A 12,903-nucleotide genomic window follows, 5' to 3' on the forward strand; every position below is an offset into this window, starting at 1 on the left:
GGACCAAGTCCAGAGAGTGAACAGACCCGGAAATTTACTTTTGATAACTTCTCTCCTTTATCCCCATTAGATAAGCTGAAATGCACCAAAGAGGAGCACCTCTGTACACAAAGGATGCTGGACCAGACTCTGCTTGACCTGAATGAGATGTAGAGCTCCCCAGTCCCGCCCTGCTGCTGCTCCTCCCTCTGACCCTGACTCCGCCTGAGGCCAGCCAGCCCGAAGCTGACCTTGAAACTGAGGGCTGATCTTTAACTGGAAGGCTGCTTTCTCCTTTCAACACCCCCCCTATGCCCTACCCCCTTGTCTTTTTCACCAAACTGTGTCTGCTTCTTCCCAGAGATTCCAGCTGGGCTAGAGGCTGAGCACTTTTGGGAACAGCATTTAAGGGAATGTGAGCACAACGCAAAGTGTCTTTAAAAGCATGTTGTGATGTACACATTTTGTAATTACTTTTTTTGTTGTTACAGTAACCATTTGTAAAACATTCCAAATAATTTCATAGCTCTGAAGCAGCAATCTAATTCCCTTCTCACTTTTGGAAGGTAACTTTCCAGCCTAGTCCCTATTGCCCTCTCCATAGAGGAGGAAAAGAGGAATGGGCCTGCCTTACTGAGAGCCAAACAGAGCCCAGGGAAAGACTCTACTATGGCAAACCTCATTGCTCTGTGCAAAGTACCAGCCAAACCAGAAAGGTGATCCCAAGAGGAGTTCGCCAAAAAACAAAAACCTTGCTATTCAGGTTTTGTTTTATTTTTAGCTTTAAGGTATCTTTAGACAACTGTATTCTTATTTTTTACTTTTTTTCATCAGAAATGACCAAATTAACATGGTGAGACCTCTGAGACTTTTTGTTTTTCTGGTGCTGGGGATTGAACCCAGGGCCTCGTGCTTGTTCGGCAAATGCTCTACCACTGAGCCATATTCTTAGCCCTGAGACCAAATTTTTCTCCCATCTCTACCCACTTCCCAAGTGTTCACAGAATGGATCATGGGCCCCTTAATCTTGCGTGACCACTTAATTGCTCTCCTGCTTGCTTGAAAGAAAAGAAAGAAAGAAAGAAAATTATGTTTTGGCCACTGATTTAGCTATATGAACTCATCTCATCACCCTTTTCTGGGTCTGAAGCTGCTGTATCTAAAAGTGCCATCTCATTGTGCTTTGTATCAGTCAGTGCTGGAGAATCTTGAATAGCTTATGTACACAATTTTTTAAATTTTATATTATTTTGAAACTGCATCTTTGGGGTGGGGTACCTGGCCACCTCGTCTGGCTGTGAGAGTCCTGCAGTCTGGGCTGGCAGTGTGCTGAACGTTCAAAGTTTCTTTCCCAGCCCAATCCCCACTTTTTTAGGTGAGGTTTCGTGAGGTCTGTTAGGTGTACATCCTGCAGCTTATTGGCTTAAAATGTATTCTCCTTTGTTGTGGTCTCTTTGGGGCCAGTTGGGAGAAAGACAAACAATAGTGCAACTGTTTTGATACTGAATATTGACAAGTGTCTTTTTGAAATAAAGAACCAGTCCCTCCAAACTTCAGATCTACTTGAGTTTTATTTATTAAACCGAATGTGCTTTTTTCCACAGGAGCTGTGAGGTTTGAGCTAAAAATCAGATCTCATTGGGTGGTAGCAACAGGATTTAACATAGACAAAGACTGGGTTCAAAACATAGCTCTCAAAATTCCTAATTGTATTTCCTGATATAAATCATTTAGGGTTGTCTTGTAAAATGGGGATAACATGTATTGTCAGGGCAAAGTGAAGATTGGAAATAAAGTGTGTGGTTTTAGTAGACTGTTCCTAGGCAAGTCTTTCAGTTAATACCTTACTGGATATTTGGAGAAAACACATTAATTTAACAAGTGCTCTTAAAGTATTTGCTTAGAGACAGGCTGTATGAGTGGATGGCTTTCAAAGCTGCCTTTGAGACTGGCATTTCCTGCACTCTGGCCTTGAAGTGTGATGTGTATCTGACTTCCTAGTTAAAATTACAGAGCTCCCTTGACAAAGTCCAGCTGTTTATAGACTGGAAATTTTTCCGTTTACAGGCATAGAACAGTACTGACTGGAAATTATTGCAAAAAAAAAAAAAAAATATATATATATATATATATATATCTAGGAGCCAAACAATAGACAACGGAACGAGAAGCTTGGAGAAATGTTCTTTATACATTTCTGCTTGTTCCTTACTATTGAAAAAACCTGCCATACTTTTTTTTTTTGGCAGGGGGCCGGGTGGTTTTCTGGGTATCAACACCCCCCACCCCGTCCTTAAGCAGGTAAGCACGCGAGGCCAGCACTCTGAGCTACACTCCCAACACTGGGAAGTGCAAATCTAGGAACGGAGTCCTTTAAGTTCCTAAAACTTCAGCAAAAGTTGGGGAAGGCCTAAGTGTTGAATTCCCACAATTCCCAGCCGGCCAGAGATCCCGCCTCCTGTTGACGTAGAGCCTTCCGATTGGCTGCTGTGGGTGCGGACGCGCCGCTCTGGCGGTGCGGGAACCTGAGGCCTGACGGTCGCCATGATAAACCTCGGAGCCACGGTCCTCCTTTGCTGCGTGCCTCTCGGTCGCCTCCTGTGCCTGTCACTGGCCTTGTTTGGGACCCTCGCCAACAAACTTAACGTGCCGCAGGTGTTGCTGCCCTTTGGCCGGGAGCCAGGCCGGGTGCCTTTCCTGCTGGAGGCACAGCGGGGCTGCTACATCTGGTGAGGGATGGTGGGGTCTGTCCTCACGCACCCCGTCCCTCCCAGCGAGGACGGAGCGCGGCTCCGTGAGATCCCACAGGAGCGCTGCGCGGTCGCCGGGCGTGACAGGCCCACCTTCTGCGTGGGGTGTGCCCTACCCGCGCGAGAGCTGTTGGGTCAGGAAACGGGTTGGTTCCGGGAGGGAAGGTCCCCTGCGGCTGCTCCCCACAGAGGGTCTGGAACCCCGCGGAACCAAGCGCTTTTCCTGGGTTAACCGACCGACTTTGTTCAGTCTGGAGCAGTACTGTTGGTCCCCAGTTTATGAGGAAACCGGCGCTCGAGGCCACGAAAGGGTAAAGCCTCCTGGAAGACCATCTGGTGTGGAGGGGAGAGCTGCCCGGGACATGAAAGTTGTCGCCCTTATTCAAGGAGCCTCGCCGGAAATTTGAGGACAAGGGGTTCTCAACTCTGGAATATTGAGTGACCTTGACTAAAGATGGAAAGACGTGATTTTGTGGTGTGAGAGAAGAACCTATTAAGTTCTGTGGTTATCCAAGCAGTGAGGGAACCCAACTAAAGTGAGCTCTAAGACACCAGAGCATTCATCCTAAATGGAGTAGATTTCCCTTTACTGTTTCTTAAAAGAAGCAATGAGGTGTTTTCCAAGAAATTCACCTTTCATTTTATGAGGAAGTAAGGGAATTAGGCTTATAAAGTGACCCAGTGTGATGTATTTCCTGACTCAGAGGATGATGAAAGGAATCTTCCCAGAATTGAAAACTATTTCTTCCGTCCTTCCAGAAATATTAATTAATTTTTTTGGCATTTTGTGTTGGATTCACACCTCATTATTTAGCCAACTTTTCCATCTAAGATAGCAGCCCAGTTTCTAGGATTAGAAAAAATCATTTCTTAAAGTATGGGAAAGTCCTGTCTCTCAGAAATATAACATCAGTCCTGGAAATATAACATCAGTGCTATTTTTACAGATGGAGGGAAGAATTAATCTTTTTTTTTTTTAAATTATATATGACATTGGAATGCATTACAATTCTTATTACACATATAGAATATAATTTTTCATATCTCTGTGTACAAAGTATATTCACACCAATTCGTGTCTTCATACATGTACTTTGGATAATAATGATCCTCACATTCCCCATGCCCTTCTTTTCCCCTCCAACCCCTCTGCCCTATCTAGAGTTCTTCCCATGCTCCCTCGCCCTATCCCACTATAAATCAGCTTCCTTATATCAGAGAAAACATTCATCATTTGGTTATTTGGGATTGGCTAACTTTACTTAGCATTATCTTCTCTAACTCCATCGATGAATTAATCTTATTTTAACATTGATCTTATTTTAACTTTTGAGGGAAGAATATAATTTAGGGGACATTGCACAAAAGATCACTGGGAAAAAGTTCTGATCATCTCTCCCATTTTGATCCTGCGTCCCTAATCAATGTTCCTACTTTACTTATTTATTTTTTTTGATACTGGGGATTGAACCCAAAGGTGCTTTGCTGCTGAACTACATTCCCAGTCCTTTTTATTTTATTTTTTATTTTGAGACAGGGTTTTGCTAAGTTGCTGAGGGTCTTGCTAAATTGCTGAGGCTGGCCTCAAACTTGCCATCCTCCTGCCTCGGTTTCCTGATTCCTGGGATTATAGGCCGGTGCCACTGTGCCCAGCAAATGTTCCTACTTTAAAGAGTGTCATTTTAGTTTGCCCGGTAGTATGTAAAATGGAAGATATATAGAAATCTCTTCAAAAAAATTAGCTTTGACCCATGTATCTTACACTCTGAAGTATTTTGTTCTGGCAGGCATTCCACCCATCATGACGCAGTAACTGTTGAGCCTTTATATGAAAATGGCACCTTATGTTCCCAAAGAGCTGTACTTATTGCTGAATCTACCCAACCCATACGCCTCAGCAGTATTATTCTTGCTCGAGAAATAGGTATGTTGAGAGCAAAAACTGTAATACTTTGGGATAGAATGGTCTGATATCTTGTATAGATGAGTAATGCAAATGGTATTACCTTCGGATAATAAGAGGTGGAAAAAGGAATGCCTGCAGTATAATCCCTGATTGTGGCATCATATCTGACTTTATTTTTCCATTTTGGTATATACAGTGTCTTTCATGGTGTCTTATACCATGGAAATGTTAATTGTTTGAATCAATATAGGGAGGAGGAAGTAATCATTCATCTAGAACCAATTTAGGTGATAGGTCTGAAGCTAGTCTAGAATGAGGGATAAGGCAATACAAAGATCAGGTGTGGTAGTGCATACCTAAAACGCCAGTTACTTGGAAGGCTGAGCCACAAGGATCACAAATTGGAGGCCAGCATGGTCAACTTGGATCCTGTCTCAGAATAAAAAATAAAAAGGGCTGGGGCGTAGCTCAGTGGTAGAGCCCCTCTAGGTTTAGTCCCCAACAAAAACTAAATCAAAAGTGGGGGTCATCAACATGAATCATCTGCATCACCGGAATCACATGAGAACTTATTAGAAACGTGAATTCTCAGACTCTGTCTCCAGTCATCTATATCAGAAGCTCTGGGGTAGGCCTACAGGCCTGTGTTTTAATAAGCTTTCTCGGTGGTTGTTTTTATTTTTCCTTTCTTTCCCCAGATAATTCTTTTTTTCTTTTTATTTATTTACTTATTTATTTGTTTATTTTTTCAGTAATGGGAATCAAACCCAGGGCCTTGCACATGTTAGGCAAGCATGTACCACTGAGAACCACGTGCAGCCTCTCTTTATTTTTATTATTCATTTGTTTATCTAAAAATTTATTTTTACATTATTTACGTATTTTGTAGTCACTGGGATTGTGTGTAGTCACTGGGATTATATATTTGTAGTCACAGTGACTACAAAGCACATACCTGGCTCCTATTTGGGTATTGAACTCAGGGGTGCTTAACCACTGTCTGGCTTTTTTTTTTTTTTCTAATTTTTAAATTGTATTTATTTATACAGGACCTCTTGAGCATATGCTACCACTGATTACTCTTACTACCCCTGCCCCAGGTCATTTTTATACATAATAAAGTTTGAGAAGCCCTACTGTATTCTATTTTAGGCTAGAGCTCTAAAGAAATGCTATTTTTTTTCAAATCAGGACAGGAGTCTTGGTATCCCTGCATTTCTAGCATTTCATGTCCATCTTGATAGGCTGGAAATATCTCTACAGCTTTTAAAATTCATTTATTTATATGTATTTTTTGCAGTAATAGGGATTGAACTCAGGGCATACATACAGTGCTAGACAAGCATTTCATCACTGAGCTATACCCCAGCCCTTTTCTTTTATTTTGAGATATGGCCTCTTTATTTATTTATCTTTATGAGGTGATGAGGATTGAATCAGGGCCTCACATGTGCTGGGTAAGCGCTTTACCACTGAGCCCCAGCCCCAGCCCAAGATATGGTCTCTTTAAATTGCCAGTTTGGTCTCACTTGTGCACCTCCTGCTTCTGCCTCCCAAGTAGCAGGGGTCACAGGTATGTGCCACTGTCCCTGGCTATAATGCAGCATTTCTTAAAAGAATCAGTTTTAAAACAAAAATGCCTCTAGAACCTGCTCTTTTTCTTTTTCTTTCAAGTACTGGGGATTGAACTCAGGAGTGCTTTATTTACCACTGGGTAACACCCCCAGCTTCATTTTTTTGTTGTTGTTGTTGTTTTTTGTTTTGGAACAGGGTCTCAGTGTTGCCCAGGCTGGCCTCACTTGTGATCCTCCTGCCTCAGCCTCCTAGTTACTGAGATTACAGGCCTGTACCACCCAACCAAGCCTCAAAGCTACTCTTAAATTCACTTTGCAGTTAGATAAAACTAATCTCTTTTTGTTTCCAGATTGCTAGCACCACCTTTCCATCCCTTCTCTTAACTTTTTGGTTTCTAAGAGGCAAGAGTCCTCTGCTACTGTCCACCAGATTTTCTTCTAAATACCAATACTAATTCTACAAATATTGATGCTGGTCCTTTTAACATTCTCATATGTGCTATCAATGATAATTAAGTCATGACTGCTGCCTGACTGATAGAAACTGTAAGATGACATCAATTATAAGATGAATCTTAACCAAAAGAGTGGCTCAACAGTAGAGTGCCTGCCTATTCTGTGCAAAGCCCTAGCTTTGATCCCCAGCACCACAAAAAAACAAAACAAACAAACAAAAAACAGAAACAAAACAAAATCTCAACTTCATAGATGTTAAAATATATATTTAAAAAAATGAGTGTCTAAACTGGACATGGTAGCACATGCCTGTATTTTCAGTGACTCAGGAGGTTGAGCCAAAAGAATTACAAGTTCAAGGTCAGCCTGGGCAATTTAGGGAGACCCTTTTCAAAATTAATAAATAAAATTGGCTGGGAATATCACTCAGTGGCAGAGTTTCCCCAAGTTCAATCTCTAGTACGGCAAAAGAAAAATAAAAGTACTGGGCTGGGGTTGTGGCTCAGTTGTAGAGTGCTCGCCTAGCATGTGTGAGCACTGGGTTTGATCCTCAGCACTGGGTAAAAATGAGATATAGATATTGTATGTTCACCTAAAACAAAAAATAAATATATGTTTAAAAAAAAACCGAAAAAGGTACCTAAGAATCCACAAAATATGAAGAAAATTCTCAAAGATGAGTCTTTGTGACCATTTTATATGAACTAGCTACAAAGGATAGAGGGATAGAGGAGGATATAGTGATCAGTAGCAGCAGCATTGAATGGTCACTTAGCTATGTTTTTTTTTATATATTTTTTTTAGTTTTCGGTGGACACAACATCTTTATTTTTATGTGGTGTTGAAGATCGAACCCAGTGCCCCGCGCATGCCAGGCGAGCGCATTACCACTTGAGCCACATCCTCATCCCCACGTAGCTATTTTTTAAACTACATTAATTCATGCTGATATCAAAAGATTCAGACTGGGTATGTGGTAGAGCAGCCCTGGGTTGGATCCCTACCACCACACACATACACAAAAGATTCATTCACACAAGTACTAGGAAAAATGTCAAATATGGCTTCAATTTTAATTCATTTGACTTATAGAAAATATTCCAAAACTAAGTACATTTCAGTAACCTTTCCCTGGTGCATACCTGTAATCCCAGCAGCTCTGAAGGCTAAGGCAGGAGGATTGCAAACAAGGCCAGTCTGAGCAATTTATCAAGACCCTTTCTGAAAATACAAATAATAAAAAGGTCTGGGGATGTAGCTTAGTGGTAGAGCACCCCTGGGTTCACTCCCCATACCAAACAACAATCATCTTCCCCAATTGTACTACTAATATAATTGTTCATATAGATGACACAGACTTATAATGATAAATGCCAGTATCAATGACCTACCAGGGACATTCCTATCTGAAGGGAAATGGGCAGTCTGAAAGGGGTGAAAGACTGCATTTTCAAAGGGAAGAACATGCTCAAGAAAAACTGTTCATTCTTTTGACAAATATTCATTGAGTTACCTGCTCTTTATAAGGTACCTATGAAGGAAAAACATTAAGCATCCCATTGGTGTTTAGGCACCTCGAATCTTATTCATGAGCCAGGCTTGTAATACCAGTGACTCAGGAGGCTGAGGCAGGAGAATTGCTAATTTGAGGCCCGCCTCAGCAATTTAGCAAGGCCCTGTCTCAAGATAAAAAACAAAAAGGGTTGGGAATATAGCTCAGTAATAAAGTGCCTCTGGGTTAAATCCCCAATACCAAAAAAAAGAAAATTTTGTTCGAGATGATTTTTGATAATGTTTGGTAAGGAAATCAAGTGGCTATGACAGATGATGATTAAAGGTAAGAGACCTGAGTTGGGCATGTTCCATGTTGTAAGAATGCTAGATTGCTAGACTTCTTTTGATTTTTTTTTTCTTTATGACTAAGTATTACCTAGATTTGAACATTCAAAATATATAGAAGATTGGGGCTGGGGTTGTGGCTCAGTGGTAGAACACTTGCCTAGCATGTGTGAGGCCCTGGGTTCAATCCCCAACACCTCATAAAACTAAACAAAATAAAGGTATTGTGTTCATCTACAACTAAAAAGAAAAAAATACAAAATATTAAAGGGTGAAATGTAAATATTTCTTCAATCCTGGTTTTCTAAGAGGCAACTTTTCTGTATCTTACCAGTAGTATTTCATGAATATATGAATATGCACTTTTTTAAGAACTAGAGGCATCAATCTTTAATAACTTACAGGCAAATGCTAAAAAATAGTTAATAATAATACAGAGAACACACACATGGCTTATAAAAAGGGCTGTGGATCTACAAATGTGAGGGAGAGATCTTGGTTTTCACACAGACACAAAAAATAAAGACTATTTTGACTGGCTGAATATGCATTTTTATAGTGGGAAATCTAGCCTTTGAGTACAGAGCACCTAGAGGAGTTTGGAGATGATGGCATAATTTTAGGTGAAAAAGTTCACATGGAGGATGAAAATATTTGGACAACTGATCAGTTTGGATAGGAAAACAGAATGGGATTTTTTTTTTTTTTTAAATTGTGCACAGCACTTGGTAAGTGTTCAGTAAGTATTTACCGTTTGACTAGTTGCAGCAGTGAGTATAATCAAGGAATTGGCCTAGGCATGGTGACACATGCTGGTGGTAATCCTGGAATGTGGGAGGCCAAGACAGGAGGATTGCAAATTTGAAGCCAACCTCAACAATTTAGTAAGACCCTCAGCAACTTAGTGAGAACTTGTCTCAAAATAAAAAATAAAAAGGGCTAGGAGGGCTGGGGGTGTGGCTCAAGTGGTAGCACTCTCTCCTGGCATGCGCGGGGCACTGGGTTCAATCCTCAGCAACCCAAAAATAAAATAAAAATGTTGTGTCCAACAAAAACTAAAAAATAAATAAATAAATAAATAAATAAGGGCTAGGAATGTGACTCAGTGGTAAAGTGTCCTGGTAAATCCCCATTATATAAAACCAAAACCCAAACCAACCAACCAAACAAACAAAAAAAGGAGTTGATTTGGAAGCTGGAGTAAGTATAGAGGTTAGGAAAGACAGAAGTTTATAGTTTCTGCTCCCTCTTTTTGTTTATGGTTCTATGTTCCTTTGGTTCTCTCATTCTGGTTTCATTCTCTTATTTTTTTGTGGTCTTCTTTTTTCATCTCCCTAGATCAGTTCTCCTTTTTTCTATCACATTTTTCTTTCTTTCTTTCTTTTTTACACAGTACCTTTATTTATTTATTTTTGTATGGTGCTGAGGATCCATCCCAGTGCCTCAGACATGTGAGGCAAGCACTCTACCACTGAGCCACAACCCCAGCCCAGTTGTTTTTCTTTCTTATTACACAACTCCAGTATGGACCTGAAGTATACTTCAGAATTATGGACCTGTAAAATGTTTGTTATTTTATTTAATAAAGTTATTTGTTTACTTTTCACTTTAAAAGCAAGTAAGTTAAATGAAAATTTTCCTAATCACTCAAAATTTACTTGTAAGTCATCCAAAGTAATTGTTTTTTTCTTTAGGATCCATGGCCTTGTATTAAAAAGCTTCCTGCAATTGAAATAGTCAGATGAGTAGGCATTATGTGCACAAGGTTTTTCATATTTTTATGTAAGGTCATGGCAGCTTTTGTTCTCTCATTGCCATGTACATTTCTCCACTGAAGAAAGGGATTTAATTTCCATTTATTGCTAGATTATCTAGTGCCTAATTATCTAAGCTCGCCCTTCCTCCCTCCCGCCCTTCCTTCCTTCCTTTGCCATACCTGGTACACTTCTTTAATGGCATCTACCAGCAGACCCTGTGAGATTTCAACTTCTCTTGGCTTTTGTCCATTGATTCCATGTTTTGGTTTTTAATTCTTTTAATTCAGGTTTTGTTTTTCATTTAAACATTAATCAAGTAGAAGATTATTTTTATTTTAAAATAATTTTAGAGTTAGAGAAAAAGATGAAGATAGTACACAGAGTTTTCATATATCTTAACCCAGTTTTTACTAATGTTCCATTAGTGACCTCTTTTTACTCTAGGAGTCCATGTAAGATACTACATTACTCAGGTAACTTGTCGTGTTTCCTCAATCTCCTCTGATCTGTAACAATTTCTTGGTCACTTTTGACACTTTAAGGTCTGTTGGTCAGGTGTTTTATATAATAACTCTCCATTTTAGTTTGTCTGATGTTTTGTCTAGGTTATGGATTTTTTGGGGGAAAATATCCAGATGTGAAGAGCCCTTCTTGCTTCATTATATTAAGGAGTATATGATATCAACATGAGTTGCCACTGGTGATCTGAACTTTGATCTCTTAGTTAAGGTGGTGTCTCTTAGGTTTCCCCACTATAAAGTTTCCATTTTCCCCTTCCCATACTCTATTAATTAAAAATAATCACTAAGCTGGGAATACTGGCATATGCCTGTAGTGCCGACTCCTTGAGAGATGAGCAGGAGGATCTCTTGAGCCCACAATTTCCAGATCAGCATGGGTAACTTAGTGAGACCATATCTCAAAAAAGAAAGTAAAGTGATCACTAAATGCAGCCCACAGAAAAAGAAGGGAGAACTAAGCTTCACCTTCATATATTCACTACCACAGTTTTAGGGAAGATACTTAGATATATTTTGTTTCTACTTAGGGTTTTACCTTCTCATTTTTAGCATTTATCCATGAATTTTATTATTGTGTGTTCTGATGGAATTTTCTATTCCCCTTATTCTTTCTATATTTATTAACTGGTATTCTTCTGGTTGTTTTGTTGTTGTTGTTTTGTTTTTGCTGGGGGTGGGGGTAATGAGGATTGAATCCAATAGCACTTTACTACTGAGCTACATCCCTAGCCCTTTTTATTTTATTTCATTTTTGAGATAGGATCTAAATTGCTGAGTCTGGCTTGGAACTTGCTATCCTCTTGCCTCCGCCTCATGAGTAGCTGGGATTACAGGCATATGCACCAGGTCTTAACTAGTGCTTTTCTGAAAGAAAGATGTCTTACATCTCATGAATAATTTATGTTATTCCTTTATTTATTATTTACATCAGTATGATTCATGGATATTTATTTTATTTGGGGGGTTATCATGCAATGCTTCATAAGTTATTTTGTTACTCTATTTTTTCCAACTGAGACCTCTTTCAGCTTAGCTCCTGTGTCCTTTGAACTTGCCCCTATCTTTTATTTTGTTATTTATTATTAAATATTTCCTTTTTAACTCTACAAGATGAATTAGATTCATCTTCTATTTTCCATGAGTAACCATTTCCTCAGAGAGTTATGGTTCATTTTGTTAAAGAATTATATTTAGAAACCAAGATCTGGACATAAGTGTGCCTATTGCTACTGAAATGTCACTCCTAGGTCCTCTCAGCAGACAGAACTAGGAAATATATGTATGTGTACTAACCTCTATATACACACATATCTACATTTATTTCCCTATCTTTCTGCATATCTCATCTTGTACCACAGAATTCATTCTAGCCTTCCCCTCTTGCTTATTTGCAACTTCTTTCTCAGGGAGAAAGGGAGAAACCTCACCTTCCTTACCTACAGCATATTTACTTATTTGTTCAGCCATAGGGTATATAGAAAAGTAATTTCAGGATGATTAATCCAGTTTTTAATGTTGCTTGTGAAAGAACTATACCATTTCCTGAAATAAGTCTATTTTGATAAACCTTAGCCTTTCTTGAGGGGTATTTGCCTATGTTATCTGATTAACATTTTCCTTTGATTTTTTTTAATATTTATTTTTTGTTATAAGTGGACACAATATCTTTATTTTATTTGTATGTGGTGCTGAGGATCGAACCCAGTGCCTCACACATGCTAGGTGAGCACTCTACCTCTGAACCACAACCTCAGCCCTTCCTTTGATTTTAAAATTCAAAAAGCAGGCATATGTTAGGGACAGAGTTTGCCCCTGATATGTATTAGTAATTGTGGATAGTCTAGTGATAGTTATCTTGTTTTTTGTTTCTTGTGAATGAGGCTGAAACTAAAAATGTATAGTTAAAACAGCAGAATGAGGCAACCATGATAATTCTCAAATACATGGTAATTTCAATCTGGAGGGAGCATTGTTCAAATATAGCAGTAAAAACAGTTTTTATTTCATCCTTGTTTTGTTTTGTACTCTTTTAATTAGTGTTTCAGAGTTTCATTATGAGTATAATGACTGGAACCCTAATTGGTCTAATGTAGGTCTTAGGCTTTTTAATCTCATGGTCCA

General features: G+C 39.3%; 2 protein-coding genes across 9 annotated transcripts in view; both read left to right on the forward strand.

Moving 5' to 3' along the window:
- Positions 1 to 1,535, forward strand: part of Tpm3 (tropomyosin 3) — a 29,174-nt gene extending 27,639 nt beyond the window's left edge. For 5 of the 7 annotated variants that reach the window (XM_027920955.2, XM_027920957.2, XM_027920965.2 and 2 more), the window contains one exon: positions 71 to 1,535. In XM_027920955.2, coding sequence (XP_027776756.1) covers positions 71 to 153 — 83 coding nt within the window. In that variant the 3' untranslated portion in view covers positions 154 to 1,535. The remainder of the gene's footprint in view (positions 1 to 70) is intronic. The other 2 variants (XM_027920959.2, XM_027920962.2) reach the window with 1 other exon arrangement.
- A 667-nt stretch (positions 1,536 to 2,202) lies between these two features.
- Positions 2,203 to 12,903, forward strand: part of Nup210l (nucleoporin 210 like) — a 119,112-nt gene continuing 108,411 nt past the window's right edge. For both annotated transcript variants that reach the window (XM_027920851.2, XM_027920852.2), the window contains exons 1-2: positions 2,203 to 2,708; positions 4,517 to 4,653. In XM_027920851.2, the coding sequence (XP_027776652.2) occupies positions 2,524 to 2,708; positions 4,517 to 4,653 (322 nt within the window). In that variant the 5' untranslated portion in view covers positions 2,203 to 2,523. The remainder of the gene's footprint in view (positions 2,709 to 4,516; positions 4,654 to 12,903) is intronic.

Source organism: Marmota flaviventris, chromosome 10 (assembly GCF_047511675.1).
Source record: "Marmota flaviventris isolate mMarFla1 chromosome 10, mMarFla1.hap1, whole genome shotgun sequence".
Classification (NCBI taxonomy): Eukaryota; Metazoa; Chordata; class Mammalia; order Rodentia; family Sciuridae; genus Marmota; species Marmota flaviventris.